The sequence below is a fragment of the Aspergillus melleus genome (genome assembly GCF_016097325.1).
Source record: "Aspergillus melleus strain CBS 546.65 chromosome Unknown contig3, whole genome shotgun sequence".
Lineage (NCBI taxonomy): Eukaryota > Fungi > Ascomycota > Eurotiomycetes > Eurotiales > Aspergillaceae > Aspergillus > Aspergillus melleus.
In genome coordinates, this window is record NW_025763372.1 from 590,876 (window position 1) to 618,671 (window position 27,796).

Here is a 27,796-nt window from a genome sequence, read left to right on the forward strand (position 1 = left end):
CAGCATAGAGTAATTCAAAATAATAAGTTGTGCTGTGTCCGAGTCGGCATTTTCCTTACAAGTGTATACCTAACGAGGGTTGCAAATGTATAATCGACGAGATCCAGGAGGAGATAGCTTCCAGCCCTTCGTCGAGGAACTGTAATCGTTCCGGGAGCACATCTTCTAAGTGTCGCTCATTCAGCAGCAACGATGGGAGCATACTCTAAACCACCATTCAGACTGTCCCTCACCGACAGAGTGCACCCCTGGAGCATCTTCCGCATGGCGATCTCGGCTACGAAGTATAACAGGTCGGCTAAGGTCCTCAAAGATGTTGCATTTTAATGGTGTATGTAGAATTGCAAGCCAAGTATAGGACGAATTTGATAGAGCCGTCTCGCAGATGATCTAAGCCGGCTGTGACTTTATCGTTCTACTGAGTGCCGGTGTTAAACGACTTATGGGAAGTATGGCTTTCGGCAATGTTCTGCTGATATATTCGCCGTGATGGGCGGCGTAACTGGTTCAAGCTAGATAGGCATAATTTCTACGGACTAGGGCAGGAAGCAAGAAAGCGTCGGTAATAGCCAGGTGTGGCAGGAGAATCCCAGTCCTAGTTACTACATAGCATTGACGGAAAGACAGCAACAGCTGAAACACTATCTTGAGCCTCGGCGACCTTGTTCTCCTTAATTGTTCCAAGCAGACGGAACTTGATGTGCCTTGAGTTCGACCCCGCTAGTTCGCCCGCCAGTTGAGAAGAGATGAACACCCACGGAGTCATTTTTGGGGAATATCTGAGCAGTTATAACGGCTTCCCCTGCCCCCGCAAAGACTTCTACCGAGGACCAATCAACCAGCACACGCAGCGTGATGTTGCCCTCGCTAGGAGCCAGTGGCGCATAGTACACATCCGGGAACGTGCCTTCAAAACCAGACTCTCCGGACTTTGTCCGGTCCACAAAGACCTGCTTGCTGGAGAAGTTGTAGCCAACACGGGTCTGTTCCTTCATGTCCTCCGAGGCGCGGAGGATTAGACCAAATTCACTTGACGCCGACTCTGAAAAGCTCAGGGTTGTGTCCAGGGCCCTCCCTGTCATGTTCAGCTTGGTGACACCCGCTGGTACGGAGCTCCAATGTCTCGGGTAACTGTTTCGCTTCTGTACAATGGGTTCCTGCACGAGCGTTGCTGTTCCATTCAAGGTGCGCAGCGACAATCGTCTAGGGATAGTATTGGCGCTCCGCCACGGGTTGGTAGGGATTGCGGCGGCATATTGCCAGTTGCTCATCCAGGCAATGTCGATCCGGTCAGCGACGGGGAGCCCGGAAAAGCTCAGAGCTGCGTAGAAATCAGGGCCCCAATCCATCCAGTTTGTCTGCTGCACACTCCTAGGGTCCGGGGTGAAGCTAGTCCCATCAAATTCTCCCACAAAATACTGGGTCCCTGAACCAGTGGTACCTGGCGGTCCTCCTGGGTTGAGGCCGAGTTGGACAACCCATTTCAAATTTTCGTCATCTCCATCCACAGGAAGAGGAAAGAGACTGGGACATTCCCATACGCCCCCAACAGCATTTGCCGGGCCGAATTCACTGGCATGCGTCCACTCCTTGAGGTCCGTTGACGTGTAGATGACCAACTTGTGCAGTTTTGCTAAAGCGACCACCGCAACCCATTTACCGGAGGCATCGTGCCAGAACACGCTTGGGTCCCGGAATTCCAGAATCTGGTCTGCGTAATCGGCAGGAGGGTCTAAGATTACCGGATTTTCAGCATCATAGGTTGTCCAAGTCATGCCATCATCAAGGCTGTAAGCAATAGACTGTGCTTGCTGATTGGCTTCCACGGACTTTCCGCTAGGTAAGGTTTGTGCCTGAGGGTACTGGTAAAATGAGTTAGCGTATACCCTTCTTCGTCCCCTGTCCAGATGACTGCTCACCATAGAAGTATACATGGCAACCAGAGGAATAGTGCCATTGGACCCAAACCCACTCGAATTGGAAGTATCGGCTACAACCGTCCCCGAAAAATACATCTCCGTAATATTATCGGGGTAGCCACGGGCCTGAAGGGCAACTGGTTGATGTTTCCAGTGGACCAAGTCGGAGCTTGTTGCATGGCCCCAGGACATCGCTCCCCAGGTATCTCCTCCCGGGTTGTATTGGTAGAATAGGTGGTAGGTTCCATGGTGAAAGATTAGGCCATTCGGATCGTTCATCCAATTCTTAGCTGGGGTAAAATGGTACTGCGGACGATAGAGCTCCGTATAGCTCTCAGCAGACACAGCACCGAAGGTAGATGCCCCAAAGGCCAGTGCATAACAAATGATAGAGAACATCGTACCTGACGGGAGAAGACTCGGTGAAGTGTACGTGCTATTGAATGATCATTTACTCTTGTTTGAAGTAATCGCTACCAATATATATACTTCTTGCTATTGTATGGATATGTAATTGTACTGGCTTAGATCCGACCCCATGTTGATCTCTTACCCTTCCAGAACATCTGGGGCAGCTATTCCGAAGCGCGGAGAAGTGCGGGGTCTCCGCGACTGCAGATTACCATCCCGAGTTACGCCTTGCTACTTCGGAGAAACTATTAGTGTGTCCACGGCGGCATAGGAGAATCTTCGAAGAAATCTCGGAGCGTGCTATACGGCGTACTCCGCATCCGGGGCCGCTTGAATCCCCACAAGTACGATTGCCGTCTTTGCACTAACAGGTACCGGCTGATCCGATACAGTAGCTAACTAAACCCCGGGTTATACGAAGGCGGGGCTACAGCACTACAATTTGCAGCTAACGAAGGCTACATTGGAATAGCCCGCAAGCTTCTGGATAAGGGCGCAGATGTCAATGCAGACGGCCCCCCCTTTTTATGGGAGAACCGCATTGGAGGGCGCCGCAGGGTATGGCCGCATTGATATGCTTCAGCTGCTTCTAAATGCAGGGACGTCAATTGAAGGGCAGGGCAGGCGACAGTATATCTGTACGTTAGAATCGGCCTCAAGTTTGAAAGCGATCCAAGGCACAATGAACGTCATCATTCATGTTTGATGATAGAGAAGCACGCCTATATTGAGCTGCAGAAAGGGAAGGTGCTGAGGGCTTTTCCATGATGATAGTGCTATAGCAAATCGACACAGAGATTGTCTAGCTTGTACCTGCCTCTATGCGAAAGATTCCCCTGAGATCCACCTGATCATCATATCAAGCGCCACGTCAGGTCGATCCTGAGGAAGCTATCATCATTAACCCGTTAGCATATTCTTAACCTTCCTTGGGAACAGAGTAAACTCACCAAATGCCCCGACTCATCAACAGTCACAAACGCAAACCTCGACCGCCCATCACCAACCTGCACATTCACCTCCTTCATGAGCCCAACTGTCTCTTTCCTCCCGTCCTCAACAAAAGTCATCCACGGTCTCATTCCCTTCGCCGTGAACTCCGCCTGTCCCTTCCAAATGACCGAATCCGCCCACCGTCGATTCCCCGCCGTATTGCACGCGAGATCCAGATTTCCTTGGTAAGCCAAAAAGTCGACTCCATGGTTCAGCAGAAAGACAACCAGATCAGACGTAGAGGTCATGCCGTCAGAGGAGGTATCGAATGCGTCGATAACGGACTGCGCGACGAACTTGTACTCTTTTATCTGGGCGGGAGGAGAGAGCGCATTCCACACAGCGGGAGTGTTCAGATATGTCTCGATGCGCGCGGATTGAATGTAGCACATCTCGTCGATCTCGCATGGCGCCGTGACTATTTACCCGAAGGCTCTTTCAGTCAAATCAAAGAATCGGAAAGCGAGGTGAAGACTGATGCATGAGGGGAAACTTACTATCAAATCTGTTCCGTCCCCCAGCACCGGCTTCATCATCGTACCAACCCACCACGCCCTCGTAGCAGACCTTCAGCGCAGCATGACAGATCGCCGGGTCTGGGTTTCTCACGCAGAAATCAGAGACCTGCATGCAGCGCGGCATGTCCGCGGCCATGATGTCGCATCGAGTTTTGTTGAATACGGGCTCAGGGACGCCTGGATTCGTGGTGCAGAGGGTTTCCCAGTATCCGTAGAATGAGTCTCTCGGGGACATGAAGCCGTTCCCGACTAGACATGACTGCAGGTTGATCTGGGGATGGTCGGGATGGAGCTGGTTCTGCTGGATTATCTGGGCGCCGAGGTGTGGGATATATTTCCCCTGAGAGAGGGATCAGATTACGGATCGAGATGTAAGAAGGTAAAGAGTAGAATAGGACTTACTGCATACGACTCCCCCGAAAGATGCACCGGCACGGTTGACAAATGCGGGAAAACCTCAGACACAAACAACTGAAGAAATCGATGCATGTCGACCGCTGCTTCCGCTGAATCCACCGGCAATTCGACTCCCTCGTCAATATACGAAAAGCCCGTATCGACCGGCTGGTCGACAAACAGCAGCGACGAATTCCGCGACCATGCCCACGGATTATGGTAGGTGCCGTTACCATGCTCATTGACGAGACAAGGCCCGATCTCCTGGAATAGGCCGATCATGCTGGAATCGCCGGGCCCGCCGGTCATCCAGAGAGTCAGGGGGTCAGTTAGAGGGTCATTCTGGCTCTCGAAGTACCAGAAGAAGATATGTTTGGGGCCAATGTCCAGCCAGCCGGTGTATTGGGCGGAGCCGGCAGCGCAGATGGACTCGTTCTGCTGGCGGATGCGCACCGACTGGTCTGGGAATTGGGTGCTGCGGATGACGCGAAAATCATCTGTGTTTGGGTCTGAGGATAGGAGAGGTATTTGGGTGGCAAGGCTGAGGCCGAAGAATGTGATAGCCAGCCGGAGTAGTAGGCGCAGCATGGGTGAGGGAGGGGGTTGAAGAAACTTTGAAGTATGATGTATGCGGATTGACGTAGTGCCAGGGCCTTGTCCGCTTATTCACTTCACGTATGCAAACTTGAAGTTCGCCGCCAGAATCAATGTGGGATGAGAGAAGCCGGAATCCAGGAGACAAAGACAAGGGCCCCGCCACGTAATTGGACAGGGATGTAGAAGCTTAACGCTTCTCGGACTTGGCCGATCCGGTTTACAGCGGAATGAACTATACGGCCAGCAGATATCAGGATTTATATGCAATTGGCTAATTTAGGTTGCTGCACATTGCAGATCCAATGGCCCCGTACTTGTGTCTACTTGTTGCTTTCCACTAGCGGTAGTAGAAATGTAAGATGCGATAATATATTCAGGGTGCCAGAAAGGAAATAGAATTTACAGAATGAAAAATGGAAACCGAAACGAAAATGGAAGTAAGGAGACAAAAAGAAAGCAACTTTAGAGAAGAGGGAAAGGCAAATTGAGCATAGAGCCATGAATATCCCAACAACAGCGCTTTGTTAAACTCAAAAGCTTCAGGGATCTTGGAACGTCACTTTTCCATCCTGCTTTTTCAACCACATTATACCCCTCACCTACTGCAATCTTGTGCGGTTGTTGGGTCCCGATGGCATATGACATCTTTTATGCACCCATGATCCTTGTTTTGAGAGAACCCAAAATCTAGATAATAAAGCCGCACTGTTCAGCGGTTGAGGTATCCACTGTTGTCCATGTTATGAATACTGCACATCATCTTGTCTACATGGTTCGACTTAGGTCGTATAGAAGAACAACTCTATCATTTTGGTGTTACACAGACTTCCGACTCTGTTAGCACAGCGTCCTTGACACAGCTACCTACCAAACATGGGTTCCATACAGGAGAATGAAGAATCTATCAACCTCATAACTCGACTATCGCATCTTGCCTCAAGACTTGACAATAACCAAGACTTCGAGGCGAAACGAGAATGCTTGCAGATCAGCAAAGCGCTGACAGTCCAGCTGGACGATCCAGAAAATGTTGCCGTCGATATGGTTTTCTCGGTATAGCATCGTCCTTGAGGCCCATCACATTCAACAATTAGTCTGCGAGCTGTGCTAACTCCCTGAGAAGCCCATGATAGCCGCCAGTGCGCGAATCGCCGTCGATATGAATCTCTTTTCGCTCATCCTGCAACATGGACCTGTCACTTCGACCAGACTAGCCGAGTTGTCGGGAGCCGAGGAGCTGTTGATTGGTATGGTTTCTCTCACGTCTGGCTTGTGCTTCGCTTAACAAGGCCAAAACAGTTCGTATCCTGCGTTCTTTATCCGCCATTTATTTTGTGGAAGAAACCGCAGTCCGAACATGGCAAGCAACGCGCATCACACAGGCCATGGCCAAGGAAGAAATCGCAGCGGGTCATCGAATGGTGTTCGTTATGCATTCTACATCCTTATTCACCTTTTGAGGTCTAATGTTGGATCCCTAGATTCGGATTGATCGTACCGGCAATACAAAGTGCTCCTGAATACTTCCTGGAGAGAGGCCATTCCTGTCCCGTTGACTCGAAAGATGGTCTAGTCCGGCGTGCCTTTCAGACCGAACAGACGACGTTCGAACGAATCACGTCCTTGCCTTCCCTTTTGAAAGACTTCAACCTCTTCATGGGAAATACCATGGGCGCCCGGAAGTATTGGGTGGACTGGTATCCCGTGCAGGAACGAATCTTGAACGGAGCGGACCCGAATACAGCCTTGATTGTGGATGTCGGCGCAGGCAAAGGCCATGATTTGATCGCGGTTCAGGAAAGATTCCCAAACACGGGGCAGCTAGTGTTGGAGGATTTAGAAGCTGTTACTGATACCTTGGACCTAGATCCGACGATTCAAAAGGTTCCGTATGATTTCTTCACGGAGCAGCCTGTTCCTGGTAAGTCCTTGGGACTCCCTGTATGGATGTACAGGCCTAACTAGTCCAGGTGCACGAGTCTATTTCTACCATCATATCCTACATGACTGGCCGGACTTGTATTGTCTGCAGATTCTTAACCGGGTGGCGGCAGCGATGACGCCGAGATATTCGAAGCTTTTGCTGCATGAGATGCTCGTGTTGGAGCAAGGAGCGCCGCATTTCCAGGGCCAACTAGATATGACGATGATGGCATTTAATGCTGGTATGGAGCGGACTCGACAGCAGTGGCAGACGCTGCTAGAGGCGGCTGGTCTAAGGGTAGTCAAAATTTGGGATCCCATCGACGAGGCTGGCGATGGCATTGTTGAGGCGACGAAGGTCTGAGAGAGTCGACAGGGAGTATGGAATAGATAGGTTGTGCTCTATACTACACACAGGAGGAAATACGATAGACGAATACTCCTCTCGGGCAGTTTATCAAGGATTCGGCGTGTCCAATTTCAATTATTTGAATGGATTACATTAACCAGATCTATACAATCTGCCACCGTATTGGAGCTGAACCTATTGTCCCGTCCATGCACGATTTCCTAGTCCCAAATCGTTCAATTGCCACACACTTCGACCGGGAATCTCCTCATTCTGTACTAATTCTTCGCGTGTCCTTTAACTAAACATTCGGAGGGCAACCGGGGACGGGGGAATTGGCACCGAAGCCCCGGACGTGCTCCGACTGTCCGGCACGGCTCCGGCGTTAAAGCCGCGTGGGATGGACAGTATACCCCACGGGGTTCGCCAAAGAGGGGTAAGATGACGGCTTGGGGTTACTGATTATGATGGATTTTCCTGCTTCGGGCTCATGATCTAGCCTGCGATTCAACTTCAGATAGGTATTTTCTGATTCGCAATATATCATGTCCGATCTCTCTAGTTCAGAGGAATTGTTGATCATCCAGGCGGATGGGCTATATCCTGTTCGTTCATCCAACTCTTATATCACCAATTCCTCGTGCCATCTGACTTCTTCCAGGACGATGCAGTCGAGCAACAAATTCTGAAGGATGCCCGGATTCCGCAAACCCGCAAAATCAAGTATCTTCAACTGGACCTGTTCCCGACAGGCACTGCTACACCCAAGCCATGGACTACAATCCCCGAGGAGTTGCGACGAGAAGTAGACGGCATCCTAACGTTGAAGATGTACTTCACGGCAGAAGATGTGCAGCTCTTTCCAAAGCTTAAAGTGTAAGATGCAAACTCCAGGACTGCCATCGAAACCCAGTTCAATGTCTAATTCAATTCGTTTGCAGCATCGTGAGAATGGGAGTCGGTTACGATCGACTAGATCGAGTTGCACTGGCCCAGCGAAACGTAACAGTGTGCAACGTTCCCGGTTCGTCCACTTCCACATACCTCCCAGATACCTAAATCCTTGTACAACCAGCCCAAGGTCCGACTAACACCCCCAACCATCTAGACTACGGCACAGCAGAAATCGCCGACCACGCCCTCGGCCTAGCCCTCTCCCTCCGCCGCGGCATCCTCCTCCACCACGACCTCCAACGCGAACCACACGTCGAGCCCTGGATGGTAGTCGACACGCCGCTGGTCTCCCGCATCCGAGACACAACCTACGGAGTGCTAGGCCTCGGCCGAATCGGAACAGCCGCAGCGCTCCGCGCAAAAGCATTCGGCTGGCGCGTCCTCTTCTACGACCCGTACGTCCCGAACGGCTACGACAAGACGCTCGACATCGAGCGCGTAACCGACATCCGAGAGCTCTTCCGGCGCAGCACAACCCTGAGCATCCACTGCGCATGCACACACGAAACACGGGACATGATCGGCTCCGATCTCGTCTCGCTGATGCCGCGCGGATCGATACTCGTGAACACAGCCCGCGGCGAAGTGTTACAACTCGACGCGGTGGAGGAGGCGTTGAGAACGGGGGTTTTGGCCGGCGCCGGGCTGGATGTTTTGCCGGAGGAACCGATCCCCGAGGAGCGGGTGCATTCACTGATACGGGCGTATCGGCGGAATGAAGACTGGTTGGTAGGCAGGTTGGTGTTGACGTGTCATACGGCGTTTTATTGTCCCGAGAGCTTTGCGGAGATCAGGACGAAGAGTATGGAGACTATGCGGGATGTGTTGGTTTTGGGATTACAGAGTAATGTGATTCCTCCTGGTGCAAGCTGAAAGCTGGACTTGGATGGTTTACATCGATAGGATGGTCTGTGGGTATTGTTCGTTTGTATGTAGTGTAGTATGTTACTCGGAAGAGTGGCTTCAGTTGGATAGAAGCAGTGATATAGAATGTCATGCGCCTGGATGTGGGCCATTTTTCTAACAGTTAATAGCTTTAGTAAGAAGAGGGGAGATTCCCATGCCTAAGCAGAACATCTAGATTACCAGTGCCGAATAAATCCAGAAAAAAAGACCCTTCACATTGATATACAAAGGTGGCTTGCATGTGACTTCTCACATGTACCGCGCTTGTCGGCAGGTCGGGATATAAAAGGCACTTCGTCCCTCCGGGAACGTGATAAAATTTCAATACCTTCGATTTCTGTTCATTGACCCCGAGACCTGATCCAGGTCGGTCTGCAGGGATTTATTAACATCATATAGTGTGTACACATGCAATGCAAACGCAATGCTCAAGCTGTCCAGCTTAACGAGATGAAAAATCCAACTCCTCATCCAATGCCAAATTCACATCGCGTCACCCGTCTCTAGGCCGTCCGTCCAGAATCAAGTCGGCAGGCCAGGTGTTAGTTCATGGATAGATAGGTAAGTATATGTATAGATTCCGACAAGATATTCCAAATGATATGAGCAAAAGAAAAAACCAAAAAAGAAACGTCCTCTAATCTGACTCGATATTCAACGTTAGATCATCCTGGGCATACTCTGCGACGCGACCGACCCGCGCGGTCCGCTCGAAGGCCCCGACCCGTCCGCCGACAGCATCGTCTGACGTCTCGTGTTATTGTGCATCACAGACTCCAGATCCGTGCGCGATGAATTCGGCGCGAACAGCATCGAGTCACGATCGAATTTGACCTCGCTGGTTGAGCGATTGTTGCCTTCGACCAACGGCACCATCGAATAGGCGGATGCGCTCGCTCCCCCTTCCGCTGTGGCCGCAGCCGCAGCTTCCGGCGCCGGCGGAGTCTTTTCGAACATTCTGGTGATGCGGCTGGCAAGACAGTACCAACCGATAGTGCCAATGAAGATGGCGCCCACAACACTAGCGACCGCGATGGCGGCAACCATACCGTTGTGGTTCCATTCTTCGAGGTCGAAGTCGCTGGAGCTGGTGGAGGCGGTGGATGACGTGCTAGAGGTGGAGGAAGAGGTGCTGGATGTCGTGGAGGAAGTGGTGGAGGCGCTGCTGGTCGTCGTCTGGGTGGTTTCGGAGGTGGTCGAGGTGGTGCTCTCGGCGGAGGTAGTGGTAGGTTCGGCAGTGGTGGTAGGTTCGGCAGTGGTGGTAGGCTGTTCGGTGGTGGTGGGCTCCTCGGTGGTGGTTGCTTCGGCGGTGGTGGGCTCCGCCGTGGTTTTGGCTTCGGTGGTCGCCGGCTCTGCCGTGGTGGCGGGTTCCGCGGTCGTTGCAGGCTCTGCCGTCGTCGCTTTATCTGCGGCCGCTGTGTCTGCAGCTGCCGTGTCAGCCTTCGTGTCGGCGGCTGCGGCAGCGTCGGCGTCGTCAGTTTTGGCAGCCGCAGCAGCAGCAGCAGCAGCGTCGTCCGTCGCTCGTTTTTGGAACCATCGCCCGTGATATAATTCCTCGGAATCAACCGGAAGATCGTTGGGGACTGGAGAAGGATCGTCCAGCAAGGTGGTGGTAGGAGATGGGAGTCGGGTGAAGCTGGTGGGTTGCTCCAGGCGGGCGTAACCCACGGAGCAGAGCGCCAGGGTGATCAACACGGATAACCGCATGGTAATTGAGGTTGTTCAACCGAGCGAATTAAAGTGGTGGGAGAGATTTTGGCATTTAAAATGAGTGAGAGGGCGGAAGGGCGAAAAGAGCGACAGAGGGTGAAAAGAAAGGGAGAAGGCAAAAAAAAAAGTTGGCTGGATGGTCTGAGTGATGGTCAATAACCTGACCCACGCATTACTATTATGGGAAGAAGCAAACCCAAAAAAATCCAAAGGCAAAAAAGGCACAGGCACAGGCACAGCAGAGCACAGCACAGGGCAACGGAGGATACATTTTTCCATCTTTCGATGTTTGACTAGGGCTGAGCCTGATTGGGCCCGGGGAGAACCGGTGGAGTGCGACGGATGCGGTTGGTCTGCCACGCGGCTGCTCTCCACAGGCTGCTTCTAATTATATAGAATCCAGGGTCACAGAGGTGATTAATTTACAGTCTAGTCTGTGGGAGGAGGATCAGATCGGTTGGAGTGAAAGTGGTGGAAGTGGTGTGGTGCCTGAGGAGAAAGCAAACATTGTATAGGATGCACAGGTACTACTGTACCTTCCAACAACAGAATCAGGGGCAACTGGCAGTTGTCGGCTAGCGGCAACTTTTACTTTGGCCTGGGAAAAGGTCTTAACCAGCCAATTAATGCCCGTTGGTGCCTCTCGTGTTCTGTGGCCATTACCAGCCCTTTTCTGAATACGAGTTGAAGGTGTGATATGAAGAGTGAATTCATGCACAGAATCCTCCGCCATAAACAGACTGAGATAATTATAGTCGGGTATTAATTCAACGCTGCTGCATACACAGTACATGACACAGGTGGATAAGGCTGTCTCATGTCGATCATAAGATCATTTTCCTACAGATTACAAGTGAGAAATATCCCGGTAGAGACCGACCATCTGATTGGTATGCAAAATGCTATTCTTATTCTTGCACTGCCTGGTGATGCTGCAGGTATTCTTAGTTCTCTGATTCCGCAATGTTTCCCTAGCGAGTAATTCGTAAACACAGGACTCTATCCACTTCACTGCCACCAACCACGTTGGTGGGTCGGTGCATTTTTTTTGCTCCACAAATCTGAGAGACAGCCTGTGCTTTTACTCGAAGCAGGTAATGGCAGGGTATTTCACGGAGTTGAATATGCTCAGGAATCCAAGTACGTCATGGCCTGGTGGTCAACCTGATTCCCTATGGAAGGAGTAGTCCTACTGCGCTGAAACGGGCAAGCTGCGCATAAGACGCATAATCTGAGTCAGCATGTATAGCCTGGCAACTCTGGCTTATGCCAAGGTTTGTTTGGCCCGACCGTCTGCCTCGCCCCCATTCCAGTTGCCTTCCAATTCCTACAACTAACCACAAACTACTCTGTTCAGTCAAAAGTCGAGGCACGATGGACTGCGCACATTCCTTCCCGCCCCATTTGCCTTGAACCGCCCATCGGAATGTTGTCCAACTAGATGATCTACCCCTAAGCCTCCTATGTTCCGGCAACCCTTGTAGGGCGTCCAGCCTTGCACGCGCCTGTCCATCTCAACGGTACATTACTCTGTCCTTCATTTCGTGATGAAACCAGCTCAACAACAATGAAAGTACGCAACGGTATACGGGTGGTGTCAGTGTCATAGACTCACCGCCCAGACAATCTCATTCCACGGGGTTTTCTCCATACGGTTCGGACTCTAGTCGTGGAGATACCCGAATGAGGGAGTCCCCGCAAGATCGACGTGGACAACTGCTTGACTTCTTCGCTTTTTAAAACGCCGTCATAAGTTCAGAGTGCCCGCGATTTGATTGAAATTGCCATATCCCCGCAATCATTGGCTAGCGTGGGGTGACCGCTGAGCCAGCCTTGGGTCCTCGCCCCCTCGAATACCCTTGTTGGATGTATCATAATTGCAGATCCATTCCGACTTAATCTCATTTCAGGCTGACGGCCGCCGTCCCTGATCTTCCCTGTGCAGGATGCCACAGCCCTGAGCTACTAGTATATATTCGCGGATTCCTCCTCCCTTCACTTGCCCCTTTCGACACGACAATTCTCTGTGAGATCATATTCGCCACCATGTCCCTTCGTTACCTGCCCCTGTTGTGCTGCTCGCTGGCTTCGGCAGCCAACCTCTATGCCACTCATTACTCGGGTTCTGTTTACACCCTATCCCTAGAGGGCGGCGACGATGGGTACTCTCTGTCCGTCGCATCCGAGTTGAAGACCTGCGGTGACATGCCCAGCTGGATCACCCTCGACCCGGAGTCGAAGCTTCTCTACTGCTCCGACGAAACCGGCGATGCCTCCAGCAACGGGTCCCTGACGGCTCTTTCCATCGGCGAGGACGGTTCCTTGACCGAGGGTGCCAAGACGGGCGCCGCGCCGGGCGGCGGCGTCAACAGCATCATCTATACCGGTGATGACGGCTCCAAGTATCTCGCCATCGCGCACTAGTACGTGGCTTCCATCAGGCCCTAATCAAAAACGTTCTACATACTAACATCGCGCAGTGGTGGCTCCGCCCTTTCCACTTTCGCGCTTCCTTTGGAGGCCGACGTCGAGCCACTCCAGGTCTTCCACTTCGAGTTGACCAAGCCCGGCGCCGTTCCGCAGCAGGATGCCTCGCATCCCCACCAGGTCATCCTTGACCCGACCGGATCCTTCCTGCTCTCGCCCGACCTTGGCGCCGATCAGATTCGCGTGTACGCCATCGACAAATCCTCGGGATCCCTGAACGACTGCCCGGCCATCGAATTCCCGCACGGCGCCGGACCCCGTCACGGCCTCTTCTGGAAGTCCGAGAGTCCTCAATTCAGATTCCAGCGGCGCGCGGACTCGCAAACCATGCTCTACACGGTCAGTGAGATCGGCGGCCACTTCACGGCCTTCGACGTCTCCTACAGCGACGACGGATGTCTTTCGTTCCGTGAGACCCAGTCCTTCGTCCCCTACCCCGGCTCCGAGCTGCCTGAGGGCGCCACCCTCTCGGGCATCCAGTCGGACGGCACTTCCCTGTACGTGTCCATCCGCTCGGACCACGGATTCGACCCCAACGACTCCATGTCGACCCTGGCTCGCTCTTCCAACGGCACCGTGACCTACCGTGACCTGACCTCTTCGTACGGCACCGTCCCTCGCACCTTTGAGATCAACAAGGCCGGCGACCTGGTTGCTATCGGTAACCAGGCTTCGTCCAACGTGGCGATCGTTAAGCGTGATCCTCAAAGCGGTAAGCTTGGAGAAGAGGTCGCCAATGTTCAGGTAGGAGAGGCGGGGGAGGTTGGTACTGCCGAGGGTTTGAGTAGCCTGATCTGGGGTGAATAGAGGATGAGCGGTGTCGTACTTGTACATTAGTATGTAGCTTTGCGTGTTACAGCCTTACAGGAGGTGGGATGCAGAGAGGGATCCGCTGGTGACGGATCTAGCTAAATATAAAATTACGGTGAAAATGCTGATTATGCGATCGGACTTCCATCCACTGCCTGTAGCAGCACATTAATAAACCGCAATGGTGTAGAGATGAAGAAGTAGAAACACAGGACGATGCAGCCTCAGGCATAAACACCTGATCACAGGCGGTAAACAGCCACGTGACCTAAACGGCAGAAAAAGCCAAGCCAAACCCAGAAAAGGATAGAAAGAAGAACGCAGCAAGACAATCTACCACGACAGACAAACGACTGATGCCCCCCGACAGCATCAGCTTTTGTTCCTCTCTATCCTAAATCACCATCCCGGCGACAGCGTCTAGCCCTGTCCCCGGATGTATTCGTCAATGCAGCAAGCCCGGTTGCTCTCGACCACCCTCGTCCGACCCTGTCGATTCGTCGCGCACCGCCGTTATCCCGCCGCCGTCGTCGCCTCGCGTCGATTCCACCTCTCTCAGCCCTGGCGCTCCTCGGCCCCGGGACCTTCAGATCCTCATGGAAGGGGAGAATCGTCCTCTGATAACGTGAGCGGGGTTTCGTCAACGGTCAATTCCGAACAAAATCCCTCGGATCAGCGCCCCCCGACAACGACGCCTGTTGTACCGTCCGCTACGGAACAGCAGCAGCAGCAAGACGGAGCGAAGAAAGAATCGAGCCCTTACGGGTCTGCCGTTCGTCGGGCTCTACGGAATAGAAAGCCGGCGAAGGAGTGGACCGCGCCTGTCGCTACGGTCCCTGACTGGTTCTACGAGCGGAATACCGTAGTCAATGGAGACGAGGCGCGGTCGGTGGCGGCGCAGGCTCCGCAACAGGTAAAAATTGCTCCATCGGTTACGGGGACAGACAAGACGGAGACTGAGGCGGTCGCGCAAGGCGGCGGCAGCGGGGATGAGAACGGAGGATCCTCGCCGTCGTCGGACGGAGTGCCTGGAAACGAAAACCGGTATGCGTTGACCGAGGCGTTGTGGCAGGAGCTTTGTGCCTCGGCCAGGGCCGGTCTACGACTTCCTCCGGCGAAATACGCGAAGGAGCCTTCGGCGCGCAAGTCGCACTTGGTACTGCAGTACCCCGGCAGCGATGGGATCTTGTTCTTGGATGCGGTGGTGAAGAGGCTGGCGCAGGATCTGGGGGCGGATCTGGTTACGCTGAATGCTCAGGATATCGCGCAGCTGTGCAATGAGCAGGACCTGGAAGATGTCGGGACGACGTCGTCGATTCGATCGTTGGGCTACGAGGTGTATCGACCGGCCCCTTCGGACGCCTGGCAAGATGTCGTGGAGGAGGGTGAATCTGATGACGCGGACATGATGGACAGTGCGGTACCGTCACGCAGCTTGCGACCTGGACTTGCCGCGCCGAAGTTCATTACCATTGAGAGTCCTCGGGGAAGTTCTGGGGATATACCTCTTCCTAACCTATCGGGCCTTCGGTCTTTAGTGGCTGCCTTCAACGGCCCTATGGATGGTCCTGGTGGTTCTGCATCGCCGCAAGGTGGTAAAGATCGAGCGGAGGACAGACGACTTCGACTGATCAACGAGCTTCTTTCATCCCCTACGAAATCTTCTCGGCAAGCAGACAAGACAACCCCAGAGGAAGAGGGAGAATCACATGCGACCAAAACCGAAGACACCAAACCCGTTCAGACCCGCGACATTATTGTACAGGTCCAAGATCATGGCGAGATTCAAAGCACACGGGAAGGCGCCCGGTTTATTCAATTGCTGCAAAAAGCTGTCCAGGATCGGAGAAAGGCTGGATCCCGGGTCTTGTTTGTCGGCACTACTGCGCAAGATGACTCGGATTCATCGCGGTTGATGCAAAGCGCGCTTGACGACCAATTCTCGCAGATGCTCGTGGTTACCCCTGCTATGGGCTCTGAGATGGCTGAGAAGACCTTTGCGGACGATCGCAAGAAGCGGACCCTCGATGTCAATATCCGCCATCTGCAGGACATGCTCCGAACACGACTACACGAAACCCCTTCGGCACTGAAGGATGACATTTTTGCGAACAGGGATTGGCCGCTGGGTGCCTCCCTTGTAAAGGATTCCGGCCTAGAGGATCGTTATTGGACATACAATCAAGTGCACTGGGCCACCACCCTTGCGCTTGGAAACCTGAAACCGGAGGATTCCTTTGGCTTCGACCATATTCGGCAAGGGATCGAGATGATACAAAAGACGGAGCGCATCCGAGGTGATTGGCTGCAAGAGAAGACGCCCAAGACGAAGCACACCGAGACTGGCAATGACCGTGAGCGGCTGATCAACTCGCTCCGGAAAACATGCAACACCCACGAGAAGAAGCTGCTCAACGGCGTGGTCGATGCGAAAAGTCTCCGTACAACTTTCGACGATGTCCACGTCCCACCCGAAACGATCGATGCCTTGAAGACGCTCACTTCGCTCTCCCTCATTCGCCCGGAGGCGTTTACTTACGGTGTCCTTGCCACTGACAAGATCCCGGGCCTTCTCCTCTACGGACCTCCTGGTACGGGTAAAACGCTCCTGGCCAAGGCTGTCGCCCGCGAGAGTGGTGCTACGGTACTGGAAGTGAGCGGCTCGGAGGTGTACGATATGTACGTCGGAGAGGGAGAGAAGAACGTCAAGGCCATCTTCACGCTCGCCAAGAAGTTGAGCCCCTGTATCGTCTTCATTGACGAGGCGGATGCCATCTTCTGTTCGCGCACTGGCGCTAGCAGTCGCACCTCCCACCGAGAGCTGATCAACCAGTTCTTGCGCGAATGGGACGGAATGAACGACCTTTCCGCCTTCATCATGGTTGCTACCAACCGACCCTTTGATCTGGATGACGCTGTCCTGCGACGTCTCCCTCGACGACTCCTGGTCGATCTGCCCACTGAGCAAGATCGTCTCTCCATCTTGAAAATCCACCTCAAGGAAGAAACTCTCGATGGTTCCGTCGATCTCGCCGAGCTTGCCCGTCGCACGCCCCTTTACTCTGGATCCGATCTGAAGAACTTGTCCGTCGCCGCAGCACTGGCCTGCGTTCGAGAGGAAAACGCGCTGGCCGCCCAGCATCAAGGCGATGAGCCCTACCAATACCCGGAGCGACGCACCTTGACCTGGACCCATTTCGAGCGTGGAATGGAGGAGATCAGCGCATCGATCAGCGAGGATATGTCGTCGCTGTCGGCGATTCGCAAGTTCGACGAGCAGTACGGCGACCGCAAGGGACGACGCAAGAAGAGTCCCGGATGGGGATTCATGCCTGCGATGACGGAAGAAGCCGAAGCAGACGCAGCGCGCGTTCGTACATGAAAAAAGAAATGACGGTCTCATAGACATGGTTGTTGTTTCAATATTCAACTCTGTTACATTTGAATTCGCTATATGCTTTCTATAGAAGAGGAGGGATAGGATGGAAATTCTTGGACGATCTTGTATTTTAGCGATATCCTGTACAATAGGTATATAATTCTTTTACTCGTATTCAGTTCATACAATCTAAGCCAGAAAGTGGAGGTAAACTGCAAGAAACCGGCGTACAGAGCGGAGGATCAGAGTTGTTGCATGATGACATCGACTCTCAACTTCCGGCGATCGTCATTTTCTCCGCCCGAAACTTCGCCTTTTCCTTTTTCCCCACATCTTTCCCTCTTTCTCTCCTTTCTTTTCACAAACTTCCGGGCATTTTCCTCTTCAGATCGCCTTGGAATATCTGGGACTCCTGTTATCTTTTGTGACTGATTCTATTGGTCTATTAACTCATTCCATACCCTCTGCAGGTTCCCCTCTAAGCGCCCCTTTCTTCACCTTTGCCTCAACTCGCCTCGCGCTCTCTTTTAACAGCCAAGCTCTGCCCCCTCAGCTAGCTAATATAGCTTCTGCGGAGCTTTCCAGCTGAAGCCCCTTTACTGGGCTCCCTCCTTTCCCACCGTATTACCAAACAAGCTCAACTCCGATCCCCTGGCCCAGAAATCAAAGATCACGAACTGAAAGAAGCAAACAAGCAAGAAGTCAAAATGACCACCGAAGCCCGCGACGCCGCAATTCGCGAGGCAAAGCTACACGTTCGTGAAATCGTCCGCAACGACTGGCTTTTCCACCCCTCCACAGACTCAGGTCTGCCCGCCTCGTCGTCCCCTACCCCGCCACCCCACGAGATCGCCGAGTGGCGTCTGCGCGAGTACGATAGTTCCGGGTCCGAGCTGGAGCCCGTCTCTTCACCGGAATTGGAACCGGAGGATGCCAACGACCACGACCACGACTTGGAATATAAGCAGGGGCTAGGACGCGCTACGCTGCGGTCCATCTCGCCGCGTCGCAAGCGCCGCAGGCAGGAGCAGGAAGAGGAGATGCGGTGGAACGAGGGACTTCGGACGTGGGTGGAGCGACGGGATGCGTGGTCGGGGGCGTTGTCGCGCACGGATATTCGAAGACGCGAGCAGGAAGAGAGGCAGCGGGGGCAGGAGAATGGGGAGGAGGGAACGACGCAATCGCAATCGCAATTGCATGATCAAAATGCGATCGCAAACGAGGATGCGCAGACCCTCGATTCAACAACCTCCTCTGGCTCCGGCACCAACTCGTCCTCTGGATACGAGGACCTAGCTGCTAGAGCTGAGGCTTCGTTCTCCATCGCCGATCAAGACCCCACGACGACAACCATGTCGGGCGCGACGCAGCAGCAGTTCCCTGCGGATCGTGAGCGCGAAGACGAGCCCTCTACCGCCGATCCGGAGAATCCTCATAATCCCAATGCTGCTGCTACCACGACAATTAACGAACCCAGCACGGCGACCCCCGCGCCAGCTACGCAAGCTGCCACTGCGACCGCATCGTCGCGCCAGATCGCGCGCAACATCTACGAAGACCCTTTCATCCCCGTCGCTCCGTCTCTCATCTCGACCTCCAACCCCATCCGCGCCGCCATCACGCCAACCATGTACCCGTCAATCTACTCGAAAGTCGTCGTCCAGGGTCTCACCCCCACTGTACCCATCAACTTGGCGGATGTCACGAAAGCCATGGTGCAGGGCTGGAAAGCAGACGGTCAATGGCCGCCGAAACCCGCGACTCAGAACATCGTGCTACAGGACACTGCGACGGTGCGACGGCCCGAGAAACCTGCCGGCAGTGCGGCAGGCGACACCGCGGAAAAGCAGCTTGGGTCTTCGCCCGAATCGAAGCGGCGATCGGGCATTGCCAGCACCGTGCGGAAGGTGCTACATTTCTCCGGTTTCCATCAACATCCGTTCCATCGACGGGGATCATCGAGCCATAACCAGCAGGGTCAGCAGGATGCGAATGAGGGGACGGTCGAGGGAAGCGGGATTGTGGATCAGACGATTCCAGAGCGGTGATCTATCTCTTCCTGGTAGTTGTATTCGACCCGGTTTGCTTATTATCATCCGATATAAACCGGATAGACCATTTCCCGAACTGATTAGGTGTGGCATGGTGTGGCGTGGTTCTCTTTCTCACCTCTCGAGAAAAGGAGAGATGAGTTGACCATGGGAATCCAAATTACTCTCATGTTTCGGATATGGATAGCACCACTGTGTCATTCCATGCTCTATCGAACCACGCATGTATACGATATCTTGCTTTCACTCTTGATGTCGAACATGGGCAGAACAGACTGGTTGACGGAGCGAAGGACAGACAAATGAACGCACAGATGCATGAATTACACGGTCTCAACTCTTGCAATGAATGAATTGGCTGAAATACCTCGGTTGATATGCATCGTTTTTCTTATGCGTTTATGTTTATGTTTACTGCCCTGCTCAATTACCTGGGTTACTTGGATTAGTCTCCCTCTCTTCTCTTGTTTCGTCTATCCTCCTCATTTTCCTCTTTTATATGTCAATTGCATTGTTATGTCGTGTCATCTTGTCGAGTGGTAGTTTATGAGCTTCATGGTCACATCATGTCCTTCTCATGCCTCGTTCTATTCTGTCTGTACTATACGTTAATGTATAGTTTCTTCTCTTCTGTTTGTTCTACGCCTTACGTTGGCTGAATGATTGCTTGCTTAAATGAATTGCATACTCTGGATGAACGGTTTACATCTCTGCTCTGCTTTACTTTACTTGACTTGACTTACAGCCAGCTAGCTATTTCTCACTTGCGAACTCTCAATTCCCACTTACCTTTTTATATTTGTGCCTACGTTATCGCGCTGGTTATCTACAGTCCTGGAGTTTAATGGTAGAGCCTTCACTTTCAACATAAATCAAAACACCAGGTAGCTAACCCATGGTTATTTGATTAGATGGATAATCTTCAGTATCTTGCAAGATCCCGCCTATAGTATAAATGGTTAGATAGGATATCCTGCTGCTTATGCATCTATGAGAGAGAACTGACATATAACATTTAAATTACTATAGCGGTGTATGCGGTGAGCCTTATGGCCAGTATAGTCCTTCTTACCAAGGGGGCGGGATACCGGAATATACAACAGGCGGGATACCGAGCGGGATGCCGGACTAGGTATGAACTTTACTTCAGTGCCTTACTGATTTCTCATGACAGACTAATGAGCAATAGACCGGTGGGATAACTCGAGACTACTAAGCTAGGGCACAATTAATCTTCACCTCAGTAAGCAGCTTACAATGCCTAGGTGGATTAGAAGGCGAGAAACGGATCGAAGCATACGCACAATGTTCATGCGCCCTCGTGTACTTAAACGGCCGAAGGACTCACGCAAAGAGTTCTTCAGATTCGATTCCTGTTGAGCAAAGTCAAGTGCACAGAAGCATATCACCCATCTGTCCTCTCTCCTTCTCGCCGCAAACATGGCTTCTCCACCAAAAACCAGACTCACCTTCACTCACATCACGACGGCCACTGCAATCCTGAACATCGATGGGATCAATTTCCTCACTGATCCCTACTTCGGCGATGCCGGCAGTTTCTCGAGTGAACTTGACTGGTCTCGCGCACGCCTTGAAGAAGATTTCGGGCTGGATGAGATCCCCCCGCCCGCACAGCTCTCGCTTTCCAAGCCTCCTAAACTGTTCCAGACGAAGGCTTCGGTTCAGTTCGCCTAATGCCCTTACATGAACTATCCAACCTTTTTGGGAGGTTGGCATCATCAACTTAAGAAAGAAAGCGCATCGTCATCAGCTAATATATGTACAGTGGCCAGCCGACTCCACCTGTGCTCTCAGCGTACCTGTGCAAGCGTCAAAAGTCCCAGGGTTCTGGTAGCCTGCAGGAGAAGGGATCTGGATTGCTCTTCATCAATCAAGTAGCAGCTCTTCCGCCGTTAGCCATCTGAATTTCGTGGATTTCTGTATTGCATTGCCCGAGGCATAGCAAATCAATCTCGATCTCCCGATCGCTTGTACCCCACGCTCTTCCTAGCCAATGCTACCTGATGGATGCTGGATATTCATAACGTTAGAGGCTAAATCTAGCTAATTGCATTTTTTCTATTTTTATTCACGAGATAACTTCCTACTCCGTAGATGATAAGCTTGCGTTAGATATATTCTATCGCACATCGAGAAGTATCCCCAAACGAAGGAATTGTATGCATCAATACAGCTAATCATGCTTCCCTCTATGTCAATTCTGATCTGGTTCCTATTGCGTCACCTACGGAGTACCCATGGTAACCTTTACGGGCGTAGCATATGACGTCATGATAAGATCCCAAAGCGGCGCGTTAAGACCTCTGCAATTCCTCATACAAATGTAGGTTATTGTATCCAGAACAGAAGATTGCCCGATCCAGTGAATAATAACGACATCTCAAATACTTTGGGCCTCTTCAATATGTCTTCAATCCGAGAAGACTCACACACGCCTCCCACTGAAGAGTCGCCTCTCCAGCAGGTACCCCCACGAAAGGTAAAACGTTCTGATATCTTCTTAATTTACTCAACATTCCTCGGTATGTTTTGCTTTGAGCCAAAAGAAATATGAAGGAGGAGGGGGAGAAGGAAAAGAAGAAAAGCTGAATATCACTAGGTGTCTTTATCGCAAGCGCTGACGAGTTTCTCGTGCTATCCACATATACAACCATCGCTTCAGAGTTCCACCGTCTTTCAGAAGGTTCATGGTTGCTAGTGGCGTATAATTTTGGATATTGCATTTCTCTGCCTGTGGTAAGCGGCTCCAATTAGTTTGACGAGCAAAAGACTGACCTTTGAACAGTGTGGAGCACTAAGTGATTTATATGGTCGCAAGAATGTGCTCATTACATCGTACATGCTATTCCTGCTTGGATGCGTCGCATCGTATGTACAGACTCTTAGGCTGTTAATAGCAGCCAATCAAAGTTCAGACTAATAGGATATTTACATCCAGTGCGGGGAGTGGTTCATTGGTTCAACTGGTTTTGGCAAGAGTGCTTGCCGGTGCCAGTGGTGCGGGGATGGTAGCTCTCGTTTCAATTATCATCATGGGTATGGTACCCCTGGTTTAATGGATTGATATAATATTTCCTGACATGATATAGATCTCGTCCCACCTAGGGAGGTTGCAATGTACAGAAGCTACGAGAATGTAATGAGTGTTATCGGACGGAGTCTGGGAGTACCCATTGGAGGCTTACTATCGGATACCGTGGGATGGAGATGGTAATATATGCACCGAAAGAACAAGAGACACAAGACTGATTTGCAATTAGGGCGTTCTGGGGTCAAATCCCATTTATCCTTTTTTGCACCCTTGTCGGAATCTACGCATTACCGGGGGATCGGCGGCCATCGTCGGAGGACTCGCCAAGTGGATCACTCCTTCGAGATATCGATTTCACTGGGCTAACCACTTTTTCGGCTACGATTGTTACATTCTTGCTCTTGCTTAGAGCGACAGCAATGGAGGGAGACAACAAAGCCCTTCAAATAAGCGCCCTGTCTCTGGGTCTTCTCATTTTCGGTGCGGCGTGCATTGCAACCGAACTCTTCTGGGCTCGGAAACCCTTGATCCCAGTACATTTGTTGCTGAAGGAGCTGGGACTTTACTGTCTCATCCAGTTTCTATTCCATTCAGGTCGAACGGCTGTATGTTTTGATCGCCTTGCCCTACTCATGATACTGATTAAAGCCCTAGCTCGTGGTCAACATCATTCCCTATTTTATCCGTGTCGAAGGCGCCAGCGACTTCCTCTCCTCGATGATGTACGTTCAGGTCGCTGTGGGGGTTTCGGTGGGAGGAGTGATTTCCAGCTTAATCATTAAACGGTGCGTTGTCCTGGATATGTTTTCCACCGACATCGGCTTAGACATAAACAGCACGGGAAGATACAAGACGATGGCTGTCGTATCACTCATCATCACTATACTATCATTCTTGCTCATATTCCTCAGCTGGCGTGATGGTTGTACACTCTGGGAATCCTCTATCCTCTTTTTTGTGGGGCTCGCACCGGGGATTCTGTTTTCGTCTCTGTTCATTGGCATGTCGAATAGCTCGGCAACGGACTGCATTGCTTCCTGCATTGGGACCTTCTATCTCAGTCAGCAGCTTGGGATAATCGTTGGTTCTGCATGCGGTTCCGCTTTGATTCAAGGCCTGTTCAAAATGAACCTTGCAGCTCAAATGGAGGGCACTTCATACTGGAAGGTATGTTCTGGTGTACGGATATAGAATCCGGGTGGGTCCTGCTGACTTGTTTCGGTCTAGGATATTCCGAACATTCTCAATGATGTCAAGTTCTCGCAGACATTACCACCCCCCGAACAAGAACTCGTGAAGTCGAGTTATCTGGCTAGCTTTCAATATGTACCTGGTAAGTTGAGTTGCTTGCCTGGTTGTGGTCAATCCGTTATCGTAACTGAGTCGTCAACTAGTGTTTGCAGCGGCAACTACTCTAACAACGTTGCCCATATTCCTGTGTCTTAAGGAGAAGAGGCTAGAGTAACACCAGTCTGGAAAATTAGACCTTCAAATGCTTGTCCATTGTTTCAGGAGTGGATGACATGCATCTCCTTGTTTTCTTTCAAGTTAAAAGACATACTTAATCATCTCTCGCCTGAATTACAGAATCCCGAACAGACTTCAGAAATTTAATTGCATTTGTACCCCCCGTGCCAGTTTCGCCCACTGCACTCCTCATGGCACCTGTGGGATCAAGCTTGGCCCTGTTGGAGGACGGTTGGCGCTTTGCCATGACCACAACGTACCTTGTCACCATCTGAATGTGGGCTTGCCGGAGCTGCAGGAGTGCAGTAAGACAATTCTCGTAGGCTGCAGTCAACAGAACATTCTCCGACCATGACCGGACATACTCCCTTATATTGGGCATCTGCTCCGCCTTGGCCAAGAAATCGCGGTGCTTTCGAGGCATATACAATCGCATCTCCTGCTCAGAGGTCTTTGGGTTAATCATCTCTCCAAAATCGGCGTCACGGTCAGATAAAAACTACCTTCAGATAGTCGGTCTTGGTTGACCCTTGGTTTTCTTCATGCTTTACGCCCAGAATGATGTCGACGAAAGCGAAAAGCGAGCTCTGGGCATTGCTTGGTCCACAGTACTTGCGGTACCGGCCCCCATCATGCTCTTCGAAAAAGACCCCTTCGAGGGACCGTACGGATGCCAGGTTCTTCGTCCCTTCAAGAAAGGGACGGAGTTTATGGTAAAAGAAGTTCTGGCTGCAGTGCTGGTACATGCGCGGTAAAAGGGAGGTCATGTCGTTCAACGTCACGGTCGCTCGCTCGAGGTATGTAATAAGCTGTTCCGCATCCTGATTGTAAGCAGCTTCAACAGCCTGAAGCATAGTCGGAATCAATGGCGCCCCGCACTCCTCAATTGCCAGCACGGTGCCAAAAAAGCCATCTTCCTCTGCGGATCCGGTGAAGGACACCAGCGTTTGGACAGAGCCCTTCTGTAGAGACGCCCTGTCGTCCCCGAGTCCACGATAGTTCCACAGAGCTTGTCCTGCATATGTTGGAACGGGTGGTAATCCAAGATATGCTGAGACTTCAATCATCGGCTGAGAAATACTCAAGGGTAATCGCTATCATGGAGTTAGCTTGCCGTGACATCTAATCCTGTAAACCTCAGCGCAAAGCCCTGAATTGGAGATTATATTACCTGCGTTGGGGAACTGCCTCCGAACAGAAAACCATTCATTATATATCCCAGGATCACATAGGCTCTGCGCCTTTCCACTTCAGTGAGCAAATACTCTGTAGACAGGACAGGAATTCCATGCACCCGCTGTCGCAATGATCCGTCAGAAATGAGCCTGGGCAAGTTGGTGGCAATTATTTCCCAGGGTTCATAGTATGGATTTGGCAATTGTTCCAGCGGTCGTACAGATGGTAAAAACCCCCGTTCGGGGGATACATCGTAGCTTTCGAGGGTAGCGAGTAATTCAGCCATCGCGGAGATATTCGGGTTGTGAAATGTATCACTTAAAATCCAATACTATGCTCTGTCGTGTCCTTACCAGGTTATAGATTTATAGAATCTACATGTATAAGTCATTGTCCGTTGGTCGCGTTATGACATGACAGTTCTCGCCGTTTTCGGTTCACCATTGTTTGGGATATCGGCATATATGATGCTCATACATCCACCGATACCACCATCCATTTATCCATATGTATGTGATAAATATGTTCTATAGGTTTCTACTATATATAAGCTTATATTATTTTGGTTTCGGCTCTATGACCCTTACATACTCGCTAGCATCTCCGGCTGCGTTCTCCAATTTCTATGTAACTACTGCGCCGTTTGCGGAAGTGGACCTAATCGACATCTACTACTACCACCTTGACATATGCTTCATCTCTGGTTCATCTCTGGTTGATCCCGAAGAATCGGTCCAAGTGGACCCCGAGAGGCACCCCGGAGAGGCAAATCCGGACAAAGTGTCGATCGACATAGACATGTCAAGACGTTGACAGGGGTGGGTATCCCTGGTTGAACCACAACCAGACTTCAAGAAACCCATAAGCGTTGCGCCACATCCGTTGCTTAATCAATGAAGAAGGAAGCGTGATTTAAATTAGCGTTTCCCACCAATTCGTGGACTAGACGGTTGTAGCTTGTTGACCCTTTCCCCTCCGACTAGAAGGCGGAGATATCTTGTTGAGTTTTAACCGTCTATCTTAAAGCCACACGAAGCCCATGGAGACAGACCGGAAGCGGAGGCAAAAGGTGGTGATAGTGGGTGCCGGGCCTGTAGGCTCGTTGGCGGCTCTGTACGCTGCCTCGCATTATGACGAGGTGGAAGTGTACGAAGTTCGCACCGGTATGTCTGTGATGCATCCATCCAAGAGGACTTGACTGATCGTTTAATCTACAGGCGATATCCAGTGTCCTTCCGAGTTGCCTTCCAAGTTTCGAAAATCGATCAATTTCACCCTGTCAGAGCGCGGCATAAGTGCCATGAGACAGTCCAACCGCAGGGGCTTCCTGGAGGCCGTCATGCAAACGGCCATCCCTATGAATGGCAGGATCGTCCATGCAAAGAACCCCCTGGGGGGTCCTCGGGAGGCTTTCCACCCGTACGATATTAATGGAAATTCTGTATACTCATTAGAACGAACGGCGATGAATCGAGTTCTCCGGAAGGAGCTTGACGAGACACCAAACATCACCATGCACTTCAACCACCGATTTGTCCGAGCCGACTTCTCTGCGCACAAGGCCTGGTTTAAACAAGAGGGCCAACCCGAGATTGAGGTCGAGTTCGACTTCTTGATCGGAGCAGACGGTGTCCATTCGGCAGTCCGATACCACATGATGAAATATGCCTACACGGACTACGAACAGAAGTACGTTGACACCAGGTGGTGCGAACTGCGTATGCCACCTTCTGCCGATGGTCACTTTCGTCTGTCCCCTGACCAGGTCCATCTCTGGCCCGGCGGGGATTTCATGCTCGTTGCATTTCCATGCCCGGACAAATCATTCAACTGCACATTGTTCGGCCCCGCTGCCCATCTCGATGCCTTGAGACGCTCCGCATCTGCGAAGCTGTTCGAGTTCTTCGACGCCTATTTCCCCGGCGTCTGTCCCCATCTGATCTCCCGGGAATCACTGAGAATGCAGTTCCATGAGAACCCCCACCTGCCATTATTCACCGTCAAATGCAACCCGCACCATGTCGGATCCAGTGCCGTCATCCTCGGCGACGCAGCACATGCCATCCTCCCCTTCTACGGCCAGGGCCTAAACTCCGGCATGGAAGACGTCCAGATCCTGTTCAGCCTGCTAGAGAAGAACGGCGTGTATACCATGTCCAACCCAAAGGCTCGCAGCGATGCCCGAGGACTGGCGCTGCAGGAATATACGGCTCAGCGCGTGCCGGACGTGTATGCGATCCACGACATCGCCAAACGGGTCCATTTCGAGATCAGACATGGGGTGAATACTCCAGTGTACAGGATCAGAAAATATGTCGAGGACACCTTGCAACGATATGTGCCGCTGCTGGGCTGGCAGACCCTACACTCTCGAGTCAGCTTTACCGGACAGCGCTATTCGGAGATAGTTCGTGTCGACCAACGCCAGGGTCTGATACTTGCAGCAACTGCAGCCTTGATTGTCTTTCTAATCTTTGTGGCTTTTGTGAGACTCCTGATCGCAGTCTGGGTATAATCAGGTATGACTTTTCTTAAGATAGGGAGAAGAGATTTTATGGTGTATTAGCAGTCTATTGGGGAATCTTAATTAATAATATATGAATATTTGGTTACTGGCTCGACAGTAATTTTCACTATCAAGAACGAGTCCTTGAGTTTACCGAAATGCATACTGGAGAAAGCATGGTAGATCAACTTT

The 27,796-nt window shown here is 51.7% G+C and overlaps 14 protein-coding genes across 14 annotated transcripts; 10 read left to right on the forward strand and 4 right to left on the reverse strand.

Annotated features, from left to right (window-relative positions):
* Positions 1-671: 671 nt before the first annotated feature.
* Positions 672-2,318, reverse strand: LDX57_005210 (glycoside hydrolase family 32 protein; the record flags this gene model as incomplete). Its single annotated transcript, XM_046086889.1, has 2 exons — positions 672-1,862; positions 1,920-2,318. The coding sequence occupies 2 exons, from the start codon at positions 2,316-2,318 to the stop codon at positions 672-674; spliced, it is 1,590 nt and encodes a 529-aa protein (XP_045942855.1).
* Positions 2,319-3,149: 831 nt separating this feature from the next.
* On the reverse strand, positions 3,150-5,051 carry cp8 (putative carboxypeptidase Y; the record flags this gene model as incomplete). Its single annotated transcript, XM_046086890.1, has 4 exons — positions 4,244-5,051; positions 3,821-4,181; positions 3,281-3,741; positions 3,150-3,221 (listed from the first exon to the last, which is right to left on the reverse strand). Exons 1-4 carry the CDS (start codon positions 4,823-4,825, stop codon positions 3,150-3,152), a joined length of 1,476 nt encoding a protein of 491 aa, XP_045942856.1. The 5' UTR covers positions 4,826-5,051.
* Positions 5,052-6,490: 1,439 nt separating this feature from the next.
* On the forward strand, positions 6,491-6,799 carry LDX57_005212 (uncharacterized protein; the record flags this gene model as incomplete). Its single annotated transcript, XM_046086891.1, has 1 exon — positions 6,491-6,799. The coding sequence occupies one exon, from the start codon at positions 6,491-6,493 to the stop codon at positions 6,797-6,799; it is 309 nt and encodes a 102-aa protein (XP_045942857.1).
* Positions 6,800-6,926: 127 nt separating this feature from the next.
* LDX57_005213 (uncharacterized protein) lies at positions 6,927-7,388 on the forward strand (the record flags this gene model as incomplete). The annotated part of the gene is made up of 2 exons (XM_046086892.1): positions 6,927-7,115; positions 7,332-7,388. 2 exons carry the CDS (start codon positions 6,927-6,929, stop codon positions 7,386-7,388), a joined length of 246 nt encoding a protein of 81 aa, XP_045942858.1.
* A 263-nt stretch (positions 7,389-7,651) lies between these two features.
* On the forward strand, positions 7,652-7,986 carry LDX57_005214 (uncharacterized protein; the record flags this gene model as incomplete). Its single annotated transcript, XM_046086893.1, has 2 exons — positions 7,652-7,711; positions 7,768-7,986. The coding sequence occupies 2 exons, from the start codon at positions 7,652-7,654 to the stop codon at positions 7,984-7,986; spliced, it is 279 nt and encodes a 92-aa protein (XP_045942859.1).
* Positions 7,987-8,324: 338 nt separating this feature from the next.
* Positions 8,325-8,933, forward strand: LDX57_005215 (uncharacterized protein; the record flags this gene model as incomplete). The annotated part of the gene is made up of 1 exon (XM_046086894.1): positions 8,325-8,933. The coding sequence occupies one exon, from the start codon at positions 8,325-8,327 to the stop codon at positions 8,931-8,933; it is 609 nt and encodes a 202-aa protein (XP_045942860.1).
* Positions 8,934-9,626: 693 nt separating this feature from the next.
* On the reverse strand, positions 9,627-10,673 carry LDX57_005216 (uncharacterized protein; the record flags this gene model as incomplete). The annotated part of the gene is made up of 1 exon (XM_046086895.1): positions 9,627-10,673. One exon carries the CDS (start codon positions 10,671-10,673, stop codon positions 9,627-9,629), a length of 1,047 nt encoding a protein of 348 aa, XP_045942861.1.
* A 2,049-nt stretch (positions 10,674-12,722) lies between these two features.
* LDX57_005217 (lactonase family protein) lies at positions 12,723-13,970 on the forward strand (the record flags this gene model as incomplete). Its single annotated transcript, XM_046086896.1, has 2 exons — positions 12,723-13,099; positions 13,157-13,970. 2 exons carry the CDS (start codon positions 12,723-12,725, stop codon positions 13,968-13,970), a joined length of 1,191 nt encoding a protein of 396 aa, XP_045942862.1.
* Positions 13,971-14,421: 451 nt separating this feature from the next.
* On the forward strand, positions 14,422-17,355 carry LDX57_005218 (ATP-binding protein; the record flags this gene model as incomplete). Its single annotated transcript, XM_046086897.1, has 1 exon — positions 14,422-17,355. The coding sequence occupies one exon, from the start codon at positions 14,422-14,424 to the stop codon at positions 17,353-17,355; it is 2,934 nt and encodes a 977-aa protein (XP_045942863.1).
* A 704-nt stretch (positions 17,356-18,059) lies between these two features.
* On the forward strand, positions 18,060-19,400 carry LDX57_005219 (DUF4050 domain-containing protein; the record flags this gene model as incomplete). Its single annotated transcript, XM_046086898.1, has 1 exon — positions 18,060-19,400. The coding sequence occupies one exon, from the start codon at positions 18,060-18,062 to the stop codon at positions 19,398-19,400; it is 1,341 nt and encodes a 446-aa protein (XP_045942864.1).
* Positions 19,401-20,843: 1,443 nt separating this feature from the next.
* LDX57_005220 (uncharacterized protein) lies at positions 20,844-21,098 on the forward strand (the record flags this gene model as incomplete). The annotated part of the gene is made up of 1 exon (XM_046086899.1): positions 20,844-21,098. One exon carries the CDS (start codon positions 20,844-20,846, stop codon positions 21,096-21,098), a length of 255 nt encoding a protein of 84 aa, XP_045942865.1.
* Positions 21,099-22,874: 1,776 nt separating this feature from the next.
* Positions 22,875-23,920, forward strand: LDX57_005221 (uncharacterized protein; the record flags this gene model as incomplete). Its single annotated transcript, XM_046086900.1, has 4 exons — positions 22,875-23,060; positions 23,110-23,622; positions 23,683-23,788; positions 23,850-23,920. The coding sequence occupies 4 exons, from the start codon at positions 22,875-22,877 to the stop codon at positions 23,918-23,920; spliced, it is 876 nt and encodes a 291-aa protein (XP_045942866.1).
* Positions 23,921-24,016: 96 nt separating this feature from the next.
* Positions 24,017-24,989, reverse strand: BNA2_4 (tryptophan 2,3- dioxygenase; the record flags this gene model as incomplete). The annotated part of the gene is made up of 2 exons (XM_046086901.1): positions 24,017-24,361; positions 24,426-24,989. The coding sequence occupies 2 exons, from the start codon at positions 24,987-24,989 to the stop codon at positions 24,017-24,019; spliced, it is 909 nt and encodes a 302-aa protein (XP_045942867.1).
* A 1,148-nt stretch (positions 24,990-26,137) lies between these two features.
* Positions 26,138-27,613, forward strand: BNA4_2 (FAD-dependent oxidoreductase; the record flags this gene model as incomplete). The annotated part of the gene is made up of 2 exons (XM_046086902.1): positions 26,138-26,261; positions 26,316-27,613. The coding sequence occupies 2 exons, from the start codon at positions 26,138-26,140 to the stop codon at positions 27,611-27,613; spliced, it is 1,422 nt and encodes a 473-aa protein (XP_045942868.1).
* Between the last annotated feature and the right edge of the window lie 183 nt (positions 27,614-27,796).